At 42.8% G+C, this 24,752-nt stretch overlaps 1 protein-coding gene and 1 long non-coding RNA gene across 2 annotated transcripts in view; both read left to right on the top strand.

The window, feature by feature from the left end:
* The first annotated feature begins 5,342 nt into the window (after positions 1-5,342).
* On the top strand, positions 5,343-13,619 carry GABARAPL1 (GABA type A receptor associated protein like 1). The gene is made up of 4 exons (XM_029954914.1): positions 5,343-5,708; positions 10,245-10,323; positions 11,316-11,434; positions 12,296-13,619. The coding sequence occupies exons 1-4, from the start codon at positions 5,619-5,621 to the stop codon at positions 12,359-12,361; spliced, it is 354 nt and encodes a 117-aa protein (XP_029810774.1). The 5' UTR covers positions 5,343-5,618; the 3' UTR covers positions 12,362-13,619.
* Positions 13,620-13,908: 289 nt separating this feature from the next.
* The window catches only part of LOC115304144, a 41,145-nt gene continuing 30,301 nt past the window's right edge, over positions 13,909-24,752 (top strand). Inside the window, exon 1 of the long non-coding RNA XR_003914322.1 lies at positions 13,909-14,404. This is a non-coding gene — a long non-coding RNA (uncharacterized LOC115304144). The remainder of the gene's footprint in view (positions 14,405-24,752) is intronic.

Genomic DNA, 24,752 nt, shown 5'->3' with positions numbered 1-24,752 from the left:
TCTCTCTCTCTCTCTCTCTCTCTCTCTCTCTCTCTCTCTCTCTCTCAATCTAAAAGAAGAAAAAGAGAGAACTGACACAATGACATATAGCTTTATTATGTTTATTCTGGCTTCAGTGAGCTTTCTCTCTCTCTCTCAAGGACAATATTAAACATTAATTAACGATGAGTTTGAGTAATATTGGTGGTTTACAACATATCCACAAACTCTTTAACACTTCTTCCATCTGAAGAGGTTACTGTTAACCCCTCCCTTTGGCCCTGAGCAGGACTTTGTGACTGCCTTGAGGAATAAAATGAGGCAGAAGTGTCACATCAGAGCTTAAAAGATAAGGTTACAAAGATGATGGGCTTTCTGCTGATTTCTTTTGCTTAGAGAGCCTCCAACTACCATGGAAGAAACCTGCCTACGTTGTAGCCACTATGTGAACGGACCCATGGTGAGATTTCATAAAGAGAAAAGGTTTGGGCAGCCACAAGATGAGTACATCTCCACAATCCCGCCTCCCACAAAACCTATTTTTATAACCTTAGAGACTGGGGAGTACGTGCTGGGAGGCCATCCTGGAGGAAAAGTCTTGAGAATCTCCAAACCAGATAAACGGTGTCATGCCCCAAGGATGTATTTAAGAGTGTGGTTGAAGAAGGAGGGGACAGGTTCAAGAAGGCTTCGGGTCACAGAACATCATCATGGCACAGATTTGTCCAAGATAGCTTGAGTCTGGCTCATACCCGTCCCCTAAAGGAAAGTGACTTTCCCACAAACAATCCACTCTAGGCGAGTAACTTGTTTGTCCCTATTCCCTTCCACCTTCTGTCTTTCATTTTGTCCAGCTTTTCAGAGTTTCTTTCCATCTGTTAGGTGGGATGCTGCCCAGTTCATTGAGTATTGAATGAAGCCAGTATGATCTTTAAACTGTACTCAGTTGAGTTTTGTTTTTTAATATGGTTTTTTAAAGATGGTGGCAGTTGGGACAGAGCAAAGGAGTCACATTCAAACTATTAAGAAGGAAGATACATCAGTTCCCAGCCCCAGGGCAAGGAAGATTCCTGGTCTTTCAGTCTGCAACTTTCATCCTCATGATTGTTGACACTGTTTTCCAGATGACAGCTTATCCAAAAATTTAAACTGACTAACTCCTTTGTTTACATTTCAAGCTCATCAAGTGAGTTTAGCAAATGACCACAAGTGGCTGAAGCTCACTGTTATATTTCTCACTGGAGACCAGTACATTGATATTCTGGTTTTACACATTTTTTATTAAAGTATAGTTGGCATACAATGTTACATTAGTTTCAGGTGTACAACATAGTGATTTGACAATTCTTTCCACTACCCCATGCTCATCACAACAAGTGTAGACATCATCTATCACCACACGACATTATTACGATATTTTTGCCCATATTCCCTATGTTGTACTTCTCATCCCTATGACTTATTTATTTTATAACTGGAAGTTTGTACCTCTTAATTCCTTTCACCTGTTTTGTCCATTCCTCCCAATCCTTCCCCTCTGGCTAGTTTGTTCTCTGTATTTATAATTCTATTTCTGTCCTTATTTATTTGTTTGTTTTATTTTTTAGATTCCACATATAAGTGAAATTACATGAATTTGTCTTTCTCTGCCTGATTATTCCATTTAGCATAATGCTTTCTAGGTCTATCCACGTTGTCATAAATGACAAGATCTCGTTCTTTCTTATGTTGGAGTAACACTCCAAGTATATGTATATATACTTACACGACACTTAAGTTGCTTCCATAACTTGGCTATTATAAATAATGCTCCAATAAATATTGCTGTGCATATATCTTTTTGAATTCGTTTCCATTTTCTTAGGGTAAATAGTCTGTAGTGAATTATGGAATCATATGGCATTTCTATTTTTCATTTTTTGAGAAAACTCAATACTGTTTTCCACAGTGGCTGCACCAATTGACATTCCCACCAATGATGCAGGAGGGTCTCTTTTCTCCACATTCTCACCAGCACTTGTTATTTCTTGTCTCTTTGTTACTAGCCCTTCTGACAGGTGTAAAGTGGCATCTCACTTTGATTTGCATTTCCCTGATGATTAGTGATATTGAGAATCTTTTCAAGTGTTTGTTGGTACACATTGATTCAGATGTGATAATATAAAAATCTCCTGAATAAAAAAAGCCATACCTACCTATATGGTCAATTCAGCTGGGGGAAATAAAAGGTACTTTAATGTGCTTTTTTTAATGTTTATTTATTTATTTCGAGGGAGAGAGCGTGAACTGGGGTGGGGCAGAGAGAGAGAGAGAGAGAGAGAGAGAAAGAGAGAGAGAACCCAAAGCAGGCTCTGTACTGCCAACATGGAGCCTGATGTGGGGCTTGAACACACGAACTGTGTGATCATGACTTGAACCGAAATCAAGAGTCAGACACTTCACCAACCAAGTCATCCCAGCACCCCTGTATTTACTTTCAAATGAAACAAATCAAGGTGTTGGATGTATAGCTGTTCATCATACTACTTTTTGAAAATTTTTACATATTTGAAAATGTTCATAAAAGGTTGAAAAATTCTAACCCTTGAGAACATAAAAAAATTAGATTACAAGAAAATTTTGAAATGTATGTTTAGAAAATGTAAGCCTTTTTTTTCCTTAAGACATTATTTTTGGAGCAGTTTTAGGTTTACAGTAAAATTAGCAGGAAGGTACAGAGATTTCCCACACACCCACTACTTTCCACATATGCGTAGCCTCCACCATTATCAATACTCCCCACCAGAGTGGGACATTTGTTACAATTCAGGAACCTATACTGACACATCATAATCATCCAAAATCCATAGTTTACATTAGGATTCAGTTTTGGTGTTGTACACTTTACTGGTTTGGACAAATGTTTAATGATATGTATCTATCATACTATCGCACAGAGAATTTTCACTGTCCTCCACCTAATCATCCCCTCTTCCACACCCAAACCCTGGCAACCCCTGAATTTTTACTGTTTCCATAGTTTTGCTTTTTTTCAGCATGTCTTACAGAGTTGGGATCATATTGTATTTGGCCTTTTAGATTGGCCTCTATCACTTAGTAATATGCATTTAAGGCATTTTCATGGCTTGATAGCTCACTTCCTTTTAGCACTGATAATATTCTATTGTTTAGATGCACCACAGTTTATCCATTTGCCTACTGAAGGACATCTTGATTGTTTCCAAGTTTTGGCAATTATGAGTAAAGCTGCTATAAACACCCATGTACAGGTTTTTATGTGGACAGAGTTTCTCGTTTCTTGGGGAAATAGTAAGGAGGATGATTGTTGGTCCATATTGCAAGAATGTTTAGTTTTCTAAGAAATGACCAATCTGTCTTCCAAAGCGGCTAGGCCATTTTCCATTTCCCTCAGTAATGAATGAGAATTCCTGAAATGTGAGCTTTTTAATACAGTATTTTGTCATTAGCTAAAAAATAAATTTTGGGGGCACCTGGATGGCTCTGTTGGTTAAGGGACCAACTATTGATTTCAGCTCAGGTCATGATCTCTTGGTCTGTGGGTTCCAATCCCATGCTGGGCTCTGCCCTACAGTGCAGAGTGTGCTTGGGGTTCTCTGTCTCCCTGTCTCTGCCTTCCCCCACTTGCATTTCCTCTCTCTCTGTCACACACACACACACACAAACAAACTTAAAAAAAAATTTTGGATATTTTAACTGGTTAAATGTGTTAATTTATAAAATTACCTTCTGCATAATATTTTAAATGTTATGCTGAGAATAAAGGCAGGGAGCAAACTTTGGAAGATGTCAGATTGTATATTTTAGAAAAGACTTGAGGGAGGAATATTAACCTGAAATTTTATTTTCAGATTATTCTTCATATATAAATTGCCACTATGCTTAGGTATTTTTAAAATAAAAGTTAAAATCAGCATTTTAACTAGCTATGATTTGATCAGAGAACAACACTCTTAAAATAGTAATCTCCATCATGATTACTTTTCTCAACTGGTTGTAAAGTACTTCCTTTCAGAGATCTTAGCTATATTGGGTCAGAGCTAAAATGAGCTAAAAACTTCATGAAAATAAGGACTGAAAATTATAAACATATAATGTGATAAAATAGTTCCTGATCTTTATGCAAAGGACTGAAGGGTGCCATGGAGAAAAATAATTAATATCAAGAAGTAAGACTATGCTCTTCATTTTCCTTTTTGCAATAATGAAACTTAATTTCTTTTATTTTGTAGGTTTGTTTTTTAAACCAGACAGACACTGAGACCTTGATAAAAGAAGATAGCTGACAGGGACTGACTGCCGTTGTATATTACAGAGTTCCCTGGACTTGGATCACAGTAAAGCTGCCCTTCCTCTCTCTTCTGTATGTTTTTACCACTTTCGCGGCCCTCCTCCTACAGGTCCCTGGAATCTCTACCCTTAGAGGTGGTTGGAAAGGCTTTTGCACTTTGATTCTTAGCGGGGAAAGGGAAGTGGAATAGGGGGTCGACAATGGCACCCAGCCCACCAGTCTTCCACCTGCCTATTCGGAGGGCACCTTCTTTTCACCTTAGGGACGCTTAATAAGCACCACTATCCTCTGGTGACTTTTTGAGGGGAAAAAAAAAATTTTTTTTGAGAAATACTGAGTTAATCACCCGAATTGCTTGCTGGTTTCTTTTCCAGAAGTCGGGCCCAACTTCTAAGTTCATAGGAGAAAATGAATCATTTCTATATTGGAATAGGAGTGAAGCCCCTTAGCAGTCACGACTGACATCACTTCTCTGGACCTTGATTACATCTCATGCCCTTCACCTTATACACCTCCTCAAATTCCTGAGTCATGCTCTGTTTATGCTGCTGCTCTAGGAGCAAATTGCGGCAAGGACCCAAACAAAATGACGCCAGCACGGTGAAAGAGGGGTCACGGTCGCAGAGAGGCAGCCTAGCACTGGGCTAGCCCGCGGTGCCGCTGATGGAGCAAAGGGCCAAATGACACCGCCAGGCGTTTCTGCAGTGGCAAAGGAACCCGAGGACCATCATTCTTTCTTCCCCTAGACCCCAGATCCCAATAAACTGGAAAAAGCTGGATTTCGCCCTCTGTGTTTGTTTTTGGACCAAACCAAGGAACAGCGAGAAAGAGGGGAGAATATATCTTTTGAACAGTTTTTGTGTATTCAAACCATCTTTAATGTCGCAGTCACGATAAAATTCGAAGTACAAAATGTTCTTGTTTGCAACAAACTCTCCTCAGGAAAGTTTTGATTGAAAGAGAACACCCGGCAATCGACCCTGTTTCTCTCTCTACCCCCGTCCCCGCGCGGTCCAAACGTTGGGGGCGGGACCGGGAGGTGAGACGTCATGACGTCACAATACCAACGCGCTGCCGTGTTGTTTTTGTGTTCCCAGCTTTCGAGAAAAGCCGCTGGGATTTCTCTACCTGGCCGGCCCTACCTGCGTCCGAGGGGACCCAAAATCCCTTCTGAAAGCTCTGCCAAGCTGCGTTGCGACGGGAGCTGACATTTCTCAGGCAGTTCTGATACCCATCGGAACTTGGCAGAGGGAAGCGAGACCGGACAGACGCAGCCATCCTCGAGGGAGGCAGGCCCCGTCTGGGGATCTTCGAAACCCTGCGGTCCATCATGAAGTTCCAGTATAAGGAGGACCATCCCTTTGAGTATCGGAAAAAGGAAGGAGAAAAGATCCGGAAGAAATATCCGGACAGGGTTCCCGTGAGTGTAATGGGAACGGGGAGAGGGAGGGGAAGGCGATTAGCGGGGATTGTGGGGACCGGGGAGTGTGATGGCAGCCCTAAGGCACTGAAGAAGGGTGGTTCCTATGGTTACGGAGTCCTAAACGCCCTTCACTATGGAAGAGCCGATGGAATGGACCTGGTTGCGGAGCTTTTAAAACCCATCTCCTTCGGCACCCGTCATCTTTAGAGCTGACCGCGTCTTTAGAGCGGAGCCTACGTTTGAGTGACTCAGCAGGATTCAGAGGATGTTCAGATTGGGATGTGTTCAAAATGTGTCCCTTTTGTGAGGGAAGGGTCAGGTTGGGACCGTACATCTCTCTTTGAGATCGCAGGAAAATCGTTCTGGAAATAACTTGATGCAGTGAGGTTTGCGCCCCTCGATTTCTGCCTTAGATGCTTCTCCCTTAAGTTGACTTTGGCCCTCATAACATTGGGTTTGGGAGGGATAGGCTCGGACGCCAGTGGATTCTCTGTTTTATTCCATAAGAATTAGAAAAGCGGCGGGGGGTGGGGTGCGCACCACCAGACTGGCCTGGCCCAGAAAACAAGGTCACGTTCTCTGCGCAGCAGCCCGATTGCCTCATCGTTCTTGGCTCCAGGGGTATGAGTGGGGGCAGCCAGTTCCCCCTCGGCCCCCACCCGGTGCTTATTGGATCAGATTGTACCTGGACACAATAAGGAAGGACTGACGCCTTTTCCTTTTCGGTTCTGGAAGCTGATTTGTGGCTAAAATTAGCGCAGGCAGCGAGGAGGAACCGAAGAAACATTAAGGTAGCTTTCTGCATCCGGGCGTTTTTTCCGTCACCCCCTCCCCCGCCACATGCCTGGTTTTTCTCTCCTGTGGGCTGCGCAGCCTGATTACAAGGCAGAAGACTTTGAAGTGTGGTAGAGCAACAGCCGTTGGGTTTTGGAAATGGAGAGCAGAGGCCTTCAGATTGTGCTTTTTAACTTCAGGCAGGGGCGTCATGATCAATATTACACGCTATGTACAGGTGAAGTAATCTTCGATAATCTGATGTGCGTTCTTGACCTGCAGGTACTCTTTGGGACTCTTCTTCAATCCTTACCTTTCATCGCGTTACAGCTTCTGGAAGCCACTTGGGCCTTAAGCCAGCAGTAGAAACTCCTCACAGTCCTTTTCTTATAAGGAAGCGAGACATGAGGGTTGATCCCCATTCCCCAGGAATTGCACACAAGAGTTTTCAGCTAAAAGAGAGCTAGCCCTATTACCCAACCAGTGAGAGATCCTTCGCTAATTATTTGTTATGCTCTCTGGACCTCTGATGACTACTTCAAAAGTTTTCCCCAATTGTGATCATAGCAGTCCTACCCTCTTATAATATTTAAAAATGACAACCAACTTTCACTGGTCATTTGCTCTGTACTGGCAGTGTTCTACGGGCTCTGACTTGATTCTCTTAGTCTTCACACCCAGTATGCTCGCATGCTACAGATGAAAGAGCTGAAGCACAGAGAAATTAAGTATTCCTGAAGGTTTCCTTTGGCTGGTTTGTGGCAGAGCTGACATTCCGACTCTGGTTTTTCAACTTCTAATACAGTTCTCTTCAACAGAATTAAGTAGGCACTGTGTGCCTCGCACTGTTAAGTATAGGAAATCAAGAAAAAACATTGCAGCCCTCACAGTCAGAGTAGTATGATGCCAGAAAGGTAACCCACGGAACGAAATGACTACCATGTATTCAGATTCTCTTCCAAAGCTCTGTTCCAGTAGCTCTGCCTGAGAGGGACAGGGACAACCTCTGAAATGTCTCCGTTCCTACATCTAGGTAAATTTCTCATGTATTTCTTCAAAATGGAGCCCTTCCCATTTTAATCATTTACATGCATTCACCCAGACTATTTCAACTAATCCTCCCCATTCTTTTCCAGCTCCTTGTTTGGCATGAACTGTTTCACCTCTGTCATAATTTGTAAGCTATTAGAACCATTGCTCAGATCTCAAGGCTCCTCCAGTGGGGTTTTAACCAGTTTAACCAGCCAGGCTCCCAGCTGCTCCGTAGGTCCCCAGCCTGTGACTGTCTTTGCAGTTGTGACGCAGGGAGAAGAGCTCTGCTTTCTGAGTTGTAAGATTCGATTCTAGTTCTGGGCAGAACCCTGAATCTTGCTGTTTACATAATAGAGGGTTAGGGTAAGTGATTTCTAAAGCCCCTTTTAGCTGGACCATTGGTGTTAACCAAAGCAATCACATACCCTGACTGCTCCCATAACTCCATTTTTAGCTAGGCCCGGCCTTATTTCGTAGCTACCATCCAAATGGATAGATAGGCTCCTACCTTTAGAGGGGAGGGTTTCTTGAGATCTTAAATGATCTTCGTAGCTATAGTGTATTGAAAACCAGCAACACTGCAGGAAATCGTTAAGAACAGAGTGTCTGTTTTTTAAAAATTTGGAAACGGCACTGTGGAATATTAGCCAGATTGCACACAAGGAAAACAAAACAAAAACAGAACCAGAGAGGACAAATATCAAGCCCAGGGTTGAGTAGAGTTGGGATTCTTGGAATCCCAGAATCTTTTCCGATAAGCCCCGGCCTTGGTAATTACACCTCGTGTCCTCTCCAGATCCCACCCTCCTGTCTAGAGGTCTTATTTGCAGTCTTATTTTATTGTCCTCTTTTTCTGCTCTCTTCTTGTGCTTTCTATCACTTCTTACTGAGGGGAGCTGACAGGTCTCAGGGTTCCTTGGAGACAGTGCTAGGTTACATCTCTTTCCCTTTTGATTTCCTTAACCTTGTCTTTCCTCCTGTGTGTCCTTCTCATTGGGCCTTCACTGGTCTCTCCCTGAACCTCTTGCTACTTTTTCTTTTAAAATTTCTGATTCATGTATTTTTTTTTCTCTAATTTTTATTTTTAAATTTTTAATGGAACTGTATCCTTCTGGTCTTACTGGTGTTGCAAGATTCTTTTTCTCCAGAATATTTTCCACTTTCTCTTTAAAGTTTATGTATATTGAGAGAGAGAGAGAGAGAGAGAGAGAGTGCGCGCGAGTGAGCAAGAGACAGCACCAGCAGGGGAAAGGCATAGAGAAGTAGAGAAAATCCCAAGTGGGCTACACCCCCATCAACGCAGAGCCCCTTATGGGGCTTGAACCCGCGAACCCTGAGATCATGACCCAAGCTGAAACCAAAACCCAGATGCTTAACCAACTGAGCCACCCAGGCACCCCCATTTTTCACTATTTTAATGGGTTCACTTTCATGTAAAAGCTTCAAGCACGAAGTCCCTTCCATTAAGTCAATCCATCTATTTAGGAACAAATCATTTTCACGTATTTTGTGGATTACTCAAATTTTTTTGTATTAGTACCATGGCTGTAAAAGAGGTGTTGGGAAGTTACCATCTTCCTTTAAAAGGCACTGGAATGCTGTGGCTGAGGGGAGGGACCTTTGATCACGCACAGTTCCAAAGGATTCTTCTACTTCCAGAACTTTTTTATATTTTCTGTATCTTTAGTCAGGAATGATTGTATCTTCTAAACTAAAAATCTAAAGCTGATTGTTCTACAGTAGATATTAAATATTTATAATTTCAATTAAGTCACATAACATATCTAAATACTAAATAGGGGCACCGGGGTGGGTCAGTCGTTAGGTATCCAACTCTTGATATCGGCTCAGGTCGTGATCTTGACGTCATGGGATTGGGCCGTGTTGGGTTCTGCACTGGGATTCTCTCCCTCTCTCTCTGCCCCTCACCTGCTCATGCACCCACATGTGTGTGCATGCTCGCTCGCGCTCTCTCAAAATAAATAAGCATTAAAAAAATAGTAAATACATTCCTGTAATTATTACATAAACTTAAATATATTTAAAATTTTATGCGTAGAGTCTTTAATTTTTATACATCTTCATTTTATTTCATTACAGGAACATGGTCTTTATAAAATTTGAAGCATTCTAGAAATATTTAATGTGGACATTGCAAATCCCTTAAAATACTAACACTTAAATCAATATTGACAAGTTGGTTATTGTAGTGACTTCATATTACAAGATATCTTACTATAAGAACTATTTAGTACTTCTCTGATACAATAAAACCATGTCTTGAATGTATTTTTTGGTAGTCCTTGAAAAGTTTGACAGATTATAACACCTAAAGCACATCACCTACACCTTTAATAAATGGCATCCATAAGAAGAAGGACTAAAACTGGTAGGTACTCAGGGCCATGGGGACACGCACAGTCTTCTCGATGCTCTTCTCAAATACCAGGAAGTGTAGATCCTATGCCTGACAGTTAGCTGTAATGACTTAAAACCAAGATTCTCTTTCTACCATGTGCCTCCATTCTCTTCTTCCTCTAGTAAAACTAACTATAATCTCACTAAGGAAGCTCATGCCCCCTTAGGTTTTGTAAGAGGTAAGGGGAAATACGAAATGGGAACATTTTACTGGGTCTAGACAAATTCACTTCAAATCGGGCATCTGTAGGATGTGGAAGGAAAAAGACTAGATTCTGTAGTTTTCATTCCCGCTCTCCTCTCTCGCAGGTGATTGTGGAGAAGGCTCCTAAGGCCAGGGTGCCTGATCTGGACAAGAGGAAGTACCTAGTGCCCTCTGACCTCACCGGTAATGCTTTTCCCCTCTCCAGATGCTCCTTCCCATGATTATGCATGCATGAGATCGTGGGATTGAGAGTAGGTAGAGTTGAAGAAAGTGGGTGGGGGGGTCTCCACCAGGAGTAACTGAGCTGTGCTTCATTGCCGTTCCCCTTCGTATGTCCCATCCCATGTCCTGTGTGATTTAGACACAGCAGAACATTGAAAGCAAAGACCAGATGCCGTTACTTAAACCACTTACAGTCCGCTTTGTTACTGTGTGATCCGTTTATTCCAAAAGGAAAATCAGGAGGGATCACATTATAAATTCTCACTTGAATACTTGGTCTCCTCAGGCTACGGTTTTTGGTAATATGTTTTGTAGATGTTTTTTGGGATCATAAAGAATGTATGAATTCTTCACCCTAATGATCCTTAACGGCAGAACCAGTGAATCCAGGGAACACTGGAAAGATTTTGTAGATGGGATTGCCAGCCTTCTAGAAATTTTTCAGCCTGTTCATTAGAAGGTATGGCGTTGAACCCCACTTGTTGCCCCAACTTTGAGATGAGTGATCATACTGAGATTACTGGAGTCTGGTAGACCTTTCCTCATCACTGGTTTGTCACAGGGGGCGGCTGGGGATGGAAATGTGTTTCAGGTCTTATTATAGACAGGGATAAGAGTATTTTAGTCTAGATATACAGAGCATTCCCTGAAAGTCCTCTCCGGCTTTGAATGGAGATGCTAACATTACATCTGAAATTAAGTGAAGGGTCTGGCATTGTGTAGAGAGGGGAAGGGTTGAAGGATAAGCTTCTCCATGATTGTCAGAGAATAGGGAGTTCCCATTGAGTTGCACTTTCTATTTCTAAAGCTGTAGGACAGTATTTGGTTCTGAGATTTGATCTACATTGGTACTTAAAAAAGGGAACAGGTGACAGAATTATTTTTCTGGGAATGACCCTTCTCATCATCCCTCATCTTCCCTAATTGCCTTCTTTCCTTCTTCCTTTATCTAGTTGGCCAGTTCTACTTCCTAATCCGGAAGAGGATCCACCTGAGGCCTGAGGACGCCTTATTCTTCTTTGTCAACAACACTATCCCTCCCACCAGTGCCACCATGGGCCAGCTGTATGAGGTAAGCATCCTGGTCACAACAATAACACGCAGTCTGATGTCTTCTAGCCTTTGGTCCAGTGTCTACCGATAACACACCGGGAAGTGGGGCGGAGGTGTTACTTACCTAGATCCCCTTACACACAGCCGTGTAAAGCTCTGGGAGATTAGATGTCACTTGTCCTTTAGGGATTGAGCAGCAGCCTACTAGATTCATTCTCTTTGAATTCTCAGTTTTGCCTTATTCCGGGGTGGTGGTAATCTTGGATCCTCTTTACTGAAACAGCAAGAAATGGTTTCTGATCTCAACTTCCAAATGAAATGTGATTTAAAAGGATAAGGCCAAGCCTTTAAGTCCATTCATTTGTCTTAACCAATAAACTCATCTGGAGGGAATGATTGATGGGATTCTATTTGGTTTAATGGGTAAAGTGTCAGAATGGAATGAGAGAGAACACTATAGGAAACCACTTGATCATACTGTATCTCCCTGTCAGGGAAGTATATTCCTTAAATGATTTCATATGGTACTGCCTTCTTAGGTGCTCGATAAGTGAGCTGTGTAAACTTCTCTAACAATCTCTTAATCTCGTTTTTATTCTGGAGTATGTATTCCCTGTTGAGTGTGTAGTCTAGTAAATGTGTATCTTCGGATCTGTGTTTCCCTTGCTAGAGTAAGCTTTCTAAGGGTCCCAAGACATCTAGGTATTGATGTTCTTCCTAAAGACATTTTATGAACTCAGAAGCTGAATTCCAGTCACTTTTGTTTATTTTTTTTCTTCTCATGGAGGCTGATGACGCCTCCTGTACCCCCTTACAAGGGCTCAGAATCCTGAGGAACGAATGTGATGTTTTCCAACCATCCCCTTGTCTCTTCCCTCAGGACAACCACGAGGAAGACTATTTTCTGTACGTGGCCTACAGTGACGAGAGTGTCTATGGGAAGTGAGTGCCGGAAGCACAGCAGATGGGAGCACGTGGACTCGGGGGTAGGGGGAGGGGGTGTGTGTGAGACTTGGGGAAGGAGAGGGAGGGCTCCCACCACGGAGGAGACAGAAGGGGAAGACCTCTGGAAACACTACACCGCACACACCGTCATCATATTTTCACATGCTCAATTGATACTTTTCGCTGCTTCCTCGGCCCAGGGAGAAAGCATGTCAGGACAGAGCTGTTGGCTTGGCTTGGATAGAAGAACGGAGATGGTTTAATTTTCACACTTTGGAATGAACTTCTGTGTGACCTCATAGAAGAGGCAGGAGGCGGGCAAACAGGCCAGAGATGATTGGGGACCACCAGTACCTTCCTGCTCTCCCTCCTCTTTGGGCAGAGATTCTATTTTTGACATTTGCACAAGATAGGTAGGGAAGGAGCTGCGGATGTGTTAGATCATTCCTAGGGACCAAAAGAGACTCATTGTAGTTAAAACATTGTGACCCTGATCTCCTGTCTCCACACCTCCCCATCCTAGTCGGAATCTCTACCACCCACATCACAGTACCACCCAGGGGTGCTGATAGATAGACATCAGGCAGATAGCGCTTTCTCCCCACTGGAAAACGGGCCAGGCACGAGGGACGTAACGGTTATGAATATAGTTTCAATAGCGTTAAACTGGAATTGATGAAGTTGAGCAGCTCTGTCTAACCTGCTCTCTCTCTGGTGCCCCTTATCCCATACCTCCCTTGGGCTTTAATGAGCCACAACCGTTTCCAGTTTTGGGCTACCACCCCTCCTTCAGCATCTCCCAGACACTTCGCTCCATGTATATGGACTGCAGTGTCTTTAGTATGGAAGGGGGTAGGAGGCGAGACTGATGGTCCACACCTCCCACTCAGCTGGGATTCTTGCTCCCTTGTTGCTGTCCCTTGAGTCCCATGCACACAGAAATGCTAAGAGATGGCCAGCTGCTTCCTTCCTTTGGTTTTCGTCTTTACTGCAGCTGCTAGTTAGGAAAGTTTGAGCTGATGACTTCATAGTTCATGGGGATTCTGTTGATTCCGAGTATTTTCACTTTAGGGGTTATAGGGGTGGGGGTGGGGAGCAGGAGTGCACCCAGTCATGACATTTCAGTTCATCTCTGCTAATGAAAAGGGTCCTTCCTGTGGGTGAAATCTGTGTCAGTTCTGTCAGCTGCAGATTCTTGTATAATGAAGTGTATGCTGTCAGGCCAAGGAAATAAAATAATTGCATACCTTGAAAACCAACCACGAGTTCAGAAATGTTGCTTCTGTTGAGTGTGTATTAGAATTGATGGCATGTGGCCTATGAGCAGGAAAGTCTGAGTGACGGTGGCTGCTGGAAATGAATGCTCGTGGTGGGGAGGGAAGCACGTGGGCAGCTCAGTCATTTGGGTGTGCAACTTTAGCTCAGGTCACAATCTCCCAGTTCGTGGGTTCAAGCCCCCCCATCGGGCTCTGTGCCGACAGCTGAGTCTGAAGCCTGCTTCGGATTCTGGGTCTCCCTCTTTCCCTCTGTCCCTCTTACATTCATGCTCTGTCTCTCTCTCTCTCTCTCTAAAAAAATGAGTAAATATCTAAAAAAATTTAAAAAAAGAAATGAATGCTCACATATGGCCAGACATACCCAGGTTTACTCAGCTCTTCACTGGCCATGAGTTATCGTTCCAAGGCACTTGTGGTAGGGCAGTAGTGCATTGGTGCATCGGTGATAATGTGCATGGTTTTCTCCTCCGCAGATAAAATGTGTCATTACTGCTTTACGTGTTTTCCAAATCTGAAGCTGGAACACTGCCTGGATGAGAATAGAAGTGGTAGGGGTGTGCCTATTAAAACTGCAGGTGTCTAGGCCTTGTCCCAGATCTCGCTGACTCAGAATCTCTACGCAGGTATCTCGTGATTCTGCACACTGAAGGTGGCGAGGCTTGCTCTCTATACCCCATTTTGTTCTGAGTCCCAACCCACCCTGTTCTCTCCATCACATCTTGGTCAATGTGAGGCTGCCATCTCCCAGAGCAGCAAGTGGCACAGAGGTAAGGCTCCTGGGGGTCCAGAACTTAGTGTCTTCTGAGCATATGGGAGTCTTTCATTCATTCACTTGGAACCATAGTGTGGGTGGGCAGTGGGGGTGCTCGTTAGGAGACAGTGAAAAACTGAGAAGGTAGTAGAAACTTTTTTCTTAACCTTCAAAGCCATCTCTGGGATGACTGGGTGGCTCCGTCGTTGAGTATCTCTTGATTTTGGCTCAGGTCATGATCCAGCGTTGTGGGATTGCTCCCTGAGTCAGGTTCCACGCTGAGCGTGGAGCCTGCTTAAAATTTCTCTTGGGGCGCCTGGGTGGCTCAGTTGGTAAAGTGTCTGACTTTGGCTCAGGTCATGATCTCACAGTTTGTGGGTTTGAGCCCCACGTCGGGCTCTGTGCTGACAGCTCACAGCCTGGAGCCTGCTTCGGATTCTGTGTGTCTCTGCTCTTTCCCCTGCTCATGCTCTCTCTCTCTCTCCCCTAAGAGATAATAAACATTAAAAAAAATAAAAAATGAATAAGATTCTCTCTCTCCCTTTGCCCTTCTTCCCCCACTCACACTTTCTCTCAAAAAAATCCATCTCTAATTCTCCTTAATCCTCTTTTAATTTCTCGCATCTGTGTCTCCAAGTGGTGTCTACTTCGGTAGTCTCTTATGGGCCATATTCCTGTCACCAGAAAGGAAATGGAACTAGATGATTACAAAAGACCCATGGCAGGATTCTACCCGCCACCAAACCATACCTGACATACTGACTGAGAAAGTTAAGTCAGGATTGATAGGAAATGAAGAAGCCCAATCCAGCACTCACAGTTACGTAGAGGATTATGGAAAGCTCTAAGGAATTTTGATTTTCACCTCCAAGCCTTAAAAATGGACACCTGTCACTACTGACAGAAAAAATACCGGGACGTTTGTCATGAAGTCAAATGGAAGCTAAGATTTGAATTAAGATACAACCTGCATTTTGAGACTAATAGACTTAACCCACTAGCTAGAAATGAGATTAGGTGAAGGTTAAAAGTTTTTTAAGTTTATTTATTTCTGAGAGACACAGAGCGTGAGCAAGGGAGGGTCAGAGAGAGGGAGACACAACTTGAAGCAGGCTCCAGGCTCCGAGCTGTCAGCCCAACGTGGGGCTCAGACACAAACTGCGCGACCATGACCTGAGCCAGTCAGACACTTTACTGACAGAGCCACCCAGGCACCTCTGTAGGTGAAAGTTTAAAAGCAAGGAAATGGGCAGACCCCAGCTATCCGTACACATTGGGAATAGTTCCTTACTGAAACGCAGGAGACTCAGGCCAGTGCTAAACCAAAGTAGCAGTTAAGTTTGGTGCTTTTCCCCCAGGTGGCCTTTTAGTTCAGTCCTGTGTACCTGGATATGCCTGTTAGAAAAAAATGAGGACATTACATGCCATTTTAGACCAGCCCTCTGATTCTGTTGCTCCATAAAGTTGACTCCTAGCCAAGCTCCGAGGCTTTTCAGTGCCCTGGTTTGCGTGTGGGATGCTGTTTCCAGAACAGGATTTCTCAAGTGTGTCTCCCGCTAGTGATGTTTTAAAGGTGCTCTGTGCCCTCTGGCAGTTTAGAAAACATCTTTTCATTCACCTTGGCCTCCTGTCCCAGGTAAGGTAGACTTAACCTCTGATGCTTCTTTCTGGAAACCAAGGGTGAATAGTGTGTCAAAAAGTCCATTCTTTCCCTGAGAGGCCAGAATGGCCATGGTCTTGCCCTGTATTTTGGTGGATCTCAAATACTAGTATGTTGGGTGTGCCTCTATTTGGTTTTGCAAGGATAGACATGATATATCTGTATTGTCCTGATTTATTAATGGGTTCTTATTTCACTATTAAGAGTTTCCCAATGGACAAAATATAGTCATTCTCCTTATACTAAGTAAAAAAGAAAAGAAACATGGAGGTTTATTCCCACCGTCACCTATCTGGCGCCTTCCAGGCACACCATGCCCTAATACAGCTCTTACCCTGGATGGACAGCAACTAGAAGAATAAAACACCACTTCTGAAAGGCAGACTGTATTGCTTCATGACATTTTTTTTTCTTTAGTGCAGAATTGTTTTTATCCCTTTAAAGCACGGAGCCCTTAAAATCATAGTGGTGCCTAGGGAAACAGGTGCATTAATATGGGTGCCCATGAAGAGTGCTCCCCAAAGTGGGTGGTGCACAGCCCCCCCCCCCCCCCCGGCTGTCACAGTGACCTTTGAACACAATAGGAATTACTGCGAGTTGCTATGGAAATGTAACATTAAACTATTTTACTTTGCATTTGTATCATTTAAAAAAATATTTTTATTTATTTTTGAGAGACAGAAAGAGAGAGAGCACAAGCAGGGGAGGGGCAGAGAGAGAAAGGGAAACAGAATCTGAAGCGGACTCCAGGCTCTGAGCCGTCAGCAAGAGCCCGACCCAGAGTTTGAACTCACAAACCGTGAGATAATAACCTGAGCTGAAGTCAAGCGCTTAACCGACTGAGCCACTCAGGCACCCCTGCATTTGTATCATTAATCAAATATAGGCATGGGGTTGATTTTGCTGTTTCGTGTGGGGCCTGGGGTGTATGAACACTTGCCACGGATACAGCACCAGGTTCGCTGTAGTGAACAGATTCTTTGGGAAAATACATGAATTGACACATGGATTCCATCCAGTGTTTACAAAACTTAATTTTTTTTAATGTTTATTTTTGAGAGGGAGAGCGCACGAGTGGGGGAGGGGCAGAGAGAGAGGGAGACAGGATCTGAAGTGGGCTTGGCACTGACCGCAGAGGGCCTGAACTCCCAAACCGTGAGATCATGACCTGAGCCAAAGCCAGACGCTCAACCGATGGAGCCACCCAGGCGCCCCTTCTCTACAAAACTTCATAAAACTAGTCGTGTTTTCTTTTGAATATTTTTTCCTCTGACAGGTCTGAGCAAGCTAAGCATTTATCTTTTTTTTTTTCCCCTCCTCCGGCATCAAACCACAAATTATTTTAAGAAACTGGCCCATTCCGGCTTTGGGTGGCTCTGAGTCCTGATTGTCACTTCAGTGTAACCCGGGGTAACCAAGTACTTCCTTCCTAGCCCTTGTCTGCCACCCACCTCCTCACCCGCCTTGCTGTTTACCTCAATGTTAGGTCTGCAGTGTGAACAACTCTAGCCTCTGGCATGCTCCCCAGCGCTAGGGAACTTGATTTTCTCAGCTATTTTGATACATGCAACAAAAACAAAACCCCAGAAACACAAACATAGGAGTCCCTGTTCCAAAAGCTGTGATAGAACTGTGATACTCTCAGCCTAATTGCTCTGTTATGTCCTAGGACCGTGTTTTCCCACTTTTTAAAATGATTATTCATACATGACAGGCCCTCGGGCACTTTATGCATATAGATGTGCAGGTTATTTGCAGAGTTGGAAGTAGCAGGAAGTGATCTCCGCCAGCATTTCAATGTGCCACTGTGTAACTGTGCGTGTATTTCAATAGTGACTAACAAAAGACCTAAGTCACTCTGGTGTATGTCCGACACTGTGTGGGACCGTCCGTTTTGACAGTTCTGTTTTTGCCATGGCAGGTTGTTTATTTCAGATCTTTAGGATTTTGGCTGAGAGGTACTTAAACCCTAAAACTTGAATAACAAGATGTTGAGATCTTTGGGTGGAGGGTTGCAATGCGTTTTCTATTTTTGCACTTCTAAATAGGTTCAGAGTACCCTCACATCATTCAGAGAAAGCGTGCAGATTGCCTCTTGCTTGGTATTTAAAGACTAAAAGTAACAATAAGCCGTATTTTAGTTGCTGGCATGGCTGCTCTGCTGTCCTCTCAGAACCGCCCCCAGCACCCCCTTCAGTATTTCACCAACCTGCACCACTCACTGCTCTCCCACTCATTCCTACCACACTTGTCTTTATCACTTAGCACGGATCACCTTCTAACGCTTTCTTACGTCTTCTCGCTGGATAGTAAGTTCCACAAAGGCAGAAACTTTGTTTTGTTCACCGATTTACACAGGTGAGTCAGAAACTCTGCCTGACTTATAGTTTGTGCTCAAAAATAGTGTAAGAATAGTAGCTTCTGATAAGACACAAGGTTTCAGTTCAAGGACTAGGTACTTCTATTAAGAACTGAATTATCCATAAAAGCACAAATTAGAAAAGGGTCACTCCGGGAACTCTGGGGACCCGTTGGAGCTTAGTAGATCTCTTGGTAGGAGATAGGGCTCACATCTCCCTGCTGCCACTTCACTAGCTGTGTGACACGGGCAGTTTGTCTTCTGTTCAAATGAGAAATTCTGATTTCCTTCCCTCTCAGAATAAAAATTACCTCAGTAATTTCCTTCTCTCTCAAAGTAAAAATTAGATTGTTGTGAATATTAAATCCTTTGCAAACCATTCAATAGCACTATTGCTTATTAGGAGTAAGTTTTATTTTAAATGACAATGACAGGCTAGCTGGCAGAACAATGTAGGTTTTCATTGTTTTACTTATTGGTAATACTGAAGAACATTCATTGGCAATTGCAGGATATGGCATGAGTCAGGGAAAATGAAGGGGCCTGGATTCAACAGGATGACAGCTTTTAGACGATGGGAAACACGACAGAGGTTGTTTGTTGTGTGTGTGTGTGTGTGTGTGTGTGTGTGTGTGTGTACCTCCTTTGTGTTAAACTCTGCTTGAGGATTGATTTTCTCCATGTCAGTAGCTGCTGTTTATCTTCCATTTATTCTCAGTAATGTTTGTCTCTTTTCCACAGTAGCCAGTAAAACCCAGGCTTGGGACAGAGTAGCTAGACCATTTTTCAGCTTTATCAGGCAGGAATCAATATCACGGATCTTTAATTTTTGTTTTTGTTTTTTTGGGTTTGTTTTTTTTTTTTTTTTTTTTGCTAAACAATTATGCCATCATGGTCTACACAAGTTAACTAGCTCCCATTCGTTACTTTTTGTGCCACCCAAAGTGGAATATAAAATGCTGCCTTCCAAAGAGCACACCCTTGGCTCCGCTGACTGGCAACCGGAAGTGCTGCATAGTGCATCAGAAACGCTTCCTCCCTTCCGAGCGCAACCCGCTGCCCCGAACAATTAGTTCTGTGCAAATTAGGTGCCTTTCTCTTTGTTTTCTCTCAGTTAACTTTATAATCCCCAAATGGCAAATCCCTCCAGAACTCACACTTTTTAAATATAAGTGCCCAAGAAGGAGAGTTAAAGGAGAAGGGGGAGGGAAAGAGAACAAACCTTTTTTAGCCAGTCATTATGCTACATACTCAATGTTCTCACACTGAATCCTGGAAAGTAAACTCTAGGGTGAATATTTTAATTCATCTGGACTGCTAGATAGGAGGAAGAAAGGTTCATTTTTTCCAAGATCCAATAGCTAATGTGGAGCTATATAGCTAGATTCAAACCTAGATCTAATTGCAAATCTCATGCATGGGTTCTCACCAGGGTCAATGCTGATTAGAGCCCATTAGTAATTTCGTGGGAAGTTTGAACAAACAGATTAAAGACTGAAGCTATAAAGCATTTCAGTTTCTTATTGTGATGGTTCCCTGTCCTATAACTGAATTTTTTCTGCTGGTGTTTTGCAAACACACCAAGTAATTTTACACCTCAGGTTCTCTCCTTAGTCTGCTCCTGTCCTAGCTGCCTCCTGAGCTCTGTCCCGCAGTAGCACCTGTGTGAAGATTAGATTAGGTACAAGGACGCCTAATCCCAAAACTGAACTAACAGTGTCTTCAACAAGATATTCCTTCCATTCTCATGTGAAAAAGTCCAGGGTTGGTATAATGGTGCTGTCTCCCAAGATCCAGGCTTTTCCTACACTCTGTTCTTTATTTAGTTGGTGTGGTAATCATCATTAAAGTCAAATGCAAAATGTCTGTATCAGATGGAAGTCAACATCTAGAAGAGGTCATAGCATACAGGTCAGCCCTCTCAAGGGAGGTTCCCTGAAGATACTAAGGAAGTTCCACTTAATTCTATTGGCTACAGCGCAGTAGCTTAGTACCCTGGCCACACCTACTTGCAAATGGAATTGGAAAGTTCAGTCTTTATCCTAGGTGCCCATCAGCCTGGCTCAAAACTTTATTACTATTGAAGAAAACATAACGTATACTCCTCGGTGAGCCAGCTCCTAGTAACACCTTCAACATTCTCTTGGAACGTTTGGCAGCAGCTTTTTTTTCTTAAAGGTTTGTTTATTTTTGAGAAAGAGTGCACAAGCAGGGGAAGGGCAGAGAGAAGGACAGAAGATCTGAAGCAGGCTCTGTGCAGACAGCAGCGAGCTTGATGCCGGGCATGAACTCAACAAACCCTGAGATCATGACCTGAGCTGAAGTCAGACCCTCAGCCTAAGCCACCCAGGTGCCCTGCAACGTAATTCTTGGTGCAGCGACTGTATCCTGTATTGCTGTACTTTTGTTAAAACATCCATACATTTTATTGTATTAGTTTTGTATGTGTTTTGTTTTAAACATATCTTGCTTCCCAAATTGTATTTTAGGTCCCTCGAGGACTGGAAGCATACCTTTGTACTTGGTCTTTGTACCTGGTAGCCATCAAGTGACTAGGAACTAATGATTGTTAAATGAAGGAATGCATACAAAAACATATGGATACTTATACCAAGAAAATGAAGATTTACGTATTAACTCTTAAAGCATATCCACCTGAGCTCTTCCATTTAATCTAGATACTTCTGGCATAGTTGCTTAACCAAGCAACTAGGAATCCTTTTATTTCATTATGACATGAGTTTCAGTAAATTTGTATAGGAGACATACTATTAGGTAAATTTAAAATGTATCATTGTGATGTACCTAAGAATTAATGAATGTGTTTAATAACTACATGGTAATAAAAAAAGCATTAACATCCTTAAATTCCCAGGGTCCATTTTATTACTAGCATAATAAAGATTGAGTTATTTTCATGAACATAAAAGTTAATAGCTCACTTTCTTTTCCCACCTTGACTACAAAAGTCATTATGGACCTACTAGTGGTGGTGAGGTATTAAGATTAGTACTTTGAATCTCTGTCTTGGTCTTTCTTTTACTTCTAAAGAGTTTGAGACAGAAGTTAAGTGATTTCAGTTAAGTGATTTCAGTGTTCCCTATGTTAATAATTTTCAATCTATTTTGGAAAGTTATCTATACTTTGTGAGCATATTTGTATATATTTTTAAATGTATTTAAACCTACCACAGGGACTAGCACAAGTAACTAGAGAGTAAAGTGGTAGAAAGAATCTTAAAAGTTGGAAAGAATTTTAAAAGTATATATAATCTTAAAAGTTGAGGTATTTTAAATTTTTATAGTGTGTATTTATTTTGAGAGAGGAATAGAAAGGCAGAGAGAGAGGGAGACAGATCTGAAGGAAGCCCTGCACTGTCAGCGCAGAGCCTGGTGTGGGGCTCGAACCCACGAACCGTGAGATCATGACCTGAAGCAAAACCAAGAGTCGGACGTTTAACCGAGTGAGCCACCCGGGCTCCCCATGTTGAGTTTTGAGACGTGGCAGAGTTGGCTGTTGTTCCCTAGAATCCATTTCCTCTTCTTCCATAGTAACAGGTGTCTTAGGAATACGACCATCCAAAATAAAGGTTAGATTTTCCTGCCCTACTGCAAATCTGCTTAAATATACTAGTGACTTTAACTTCTGTGAATTTTAATTTCCTTATCGGTAAACTAGAACTAATGATGTCTGCCTCTCAGAATTACACAGTTCTGTATGCAATTCTTTAATGTTACCAAAATACTGTCACTTTCTTTAATTGTTCCTCTCCTGCCTTGAGAGTGGATGATGTTGAATTCATCTTCGTATCTCAGCGCCTGGCTAAGTACATTTTTCTTGAATCTGGAATAACGGGAATGTAATACAGAAATAAAGAGTAAAGCAGATTGGGCATTTTTCATACCCTAAGTGTTAAATCCACATCTCAGAATTCTCTAGCTAGCAGGTGAGTCTTCCTTGGAAGCAAAATTACACTGTGAAAGCCAACTGGAACAAGTATAAGTTGATGAGTTCATCCTCGTCATTTCCTTGCTTCTCTCTCCAGCTTCAGCTCCTGTTACTCCCCTTTGCAGCCCATGCTGTAGCCTCCGTGGCTTAGCTCCTCAAACCCACCCAGGGTCTCATAATGTCAAGACCTTCTGAAGATTTATCTAGAATATTTCTGCCCTTATAGTAGCCAAGGTTCTCTGGAGAAACAGAACTGGTAGGATGGTGGAGAGAGAGAAAATGTTTCCTTACAGGATACATGAGTACCTACCCTGATCCCTCTTATGCTCACAGCTTGTCCCTCAAACACACAAACATGAACAGTCAGAATAGTAATCATGGTTCTGTCTTCAGGTTTTTCGCATCATCTTCTACTTGGAACATAAAATTAAACATGCAGTTATTTGGCAAGGGAGGTATCTCAAGGAACACCCAATAGGAGGAAAAAGAAAAAAAAAGTAGCACCTGTAATAGTGCAGACAGAAGTTTGTTTGGATCTGCATTCCCTCTTAGAACACCAGAGAAGACGCTTGGCTTTTCCTGATGAGACACATCTGCAAGCATTTCTCACCGGGATCTAATCCGCTCAATCTCAACCACAGCCCTGGAGGACACCGATGTCACACATCCGTAGGCAGGGCCGGCCTGTCCACTGTCTCTAGCACCCCTCTGCTTTGGGACAGCACAGTATTCAGCCGAGAGTAGCAGGCAGAGAGTTACTTTTGTTGTTGTTTCTTTTAGCTCCTGAAAAGAACTGCAAGATTCTCATCGGCAAGGCTCCTCTGAAAATTGAAGACTGCTCTTTTTAACTATCGGTTATTCTAGGCCCTTCATGGCAAAAGACAGAAATGGCATCTCTGTGCTCCTCCCCTGGCAGGGTCTCTGCCCTCACCCTCTGACTGGCAGATCTGTACCTGTTCCACTCCAGGTCACCTGGGCTCCCCAAGTCCGGGGAGAACCCTGAGTCATCAAATCACCGATTCACCTCGATGGAATCTCTGGCTTCACCTTTTCCTTAGCTATTGATTTTTCCCCACTGATAATAAATACAAACATAATATTTCCCTTTTAACAAATCTTTTAAAATTCCAATGCCTTACTTAACCCTTACAACAGACTCATGGAGTCCTTATCCACATGTTGCAGATAAGGAGACACTGTTGAAGGGTTTGTGTCCCATGGGTCTGGGACAGGCAAGCATGCTCACCTTTCTGAATCTTCTATGTCTCTGTTTTGTCATCTATAAATTCAGAGTAATGCCAACTACAGCTGTGGGTGATCAAGAGGTAAAGCTTCAAGCAAAGGTAATTACACTTACAACCACAAGGTGGCAGGACAGATCCACTTAGCTTCTAATGTTTCATGAGGCCATCTCAGAGTAAAACGATTTATGATAGTTTTAATCCTAGTAATTGACAAGAGTTGGGATTCCCACCCAGATCTTGTATTTTCAAATACCATGCATTTTCCCTTATATTGATACATAAGCATGGGGCATGCTTCCTTCCTAAAGATGTGTTAGGAGGATGAGAAAAAAATTCTAACAAGCTACACCAAAAGCCATCAAGTACAATGGGATGGTTTGACTAGTGGTTCTCAAATTTAACTGCATCAGGGGTTGCCTGGGTGGCGCAGTTGGTTCAGTGTGTGACTCTTGGTTTCTGCTCAGATCATGATCTCACGGTTTCATGAGCCACAGATCGGTCTCCAAGCTGACTGTGCAGAGCCTGTTTGGGATTCTCTGTCTCCCATGCTCTCTTTCTGCCCTTCCTCTACTTGCACTGCCTCTGTCTCTCTCAAATAAACTTTAAAAATTTATAAATTAAAAATGCATCAAAATCACCTAGAAGTCTCGTTAAAATACTCTTGGGGACCCCATCGCGAGTTTCTCATTCTGAAAGCCTAGAGAGGGCCTAGAATTTGCATTTCTGTAAGAAGTTCCCAGATGATGCTGATGCTCCTGGTCCAAGGACCACACTTTGGAAACTGCTGTAGTAGAAATCAAATATTAAGACGTCCCTGACGTAAAACACACTCCCAAATCCTCAGTGAATTAGCAAGTTGCAATATGGCCAAACAATGCTTCTCTGAGATCCATGAAACTACCTGCATCAAATTTGTCTGGATTACTTATTAAGTAAGGGAGATTATTACTTATTACTCCAAACTTGCCAATGTGAATTTCCGAGGGGCAAATACAGAAAACTGCATCTTAAGGTTTTATGTTTGCAGATGGAATCTCAAGAAACACTAGGTAAAGTGTCATACTTGCCGGAGTATGAGAGAAATTCACAATTAGCGTAGCAATGTCCACCATACAATGTACCTAGGCCCAAAAAGGAAATGAAGACCAGGAGA

Source organism: Suricata suricatta, chromosome 10 (assembly GCF_006229205.1).
Source record: "Suricata suricatta isolate VVHF042 chromosome 10, meerkat_22Aug2017_6uvM2_HiC, whole genome shotgun sequence".
In the NCBI taxonomy this organism is placed as follows: Eukaryota; Metazoa; Chordata; class Mammalia; order Carnivora; family Herpestidae; genus Suricata; species Suricata suricatta.
Note: the sequence above shows the minus strand (reverse complement) of the source record. Positions and strands in the feature narration are given on the sequence as shown.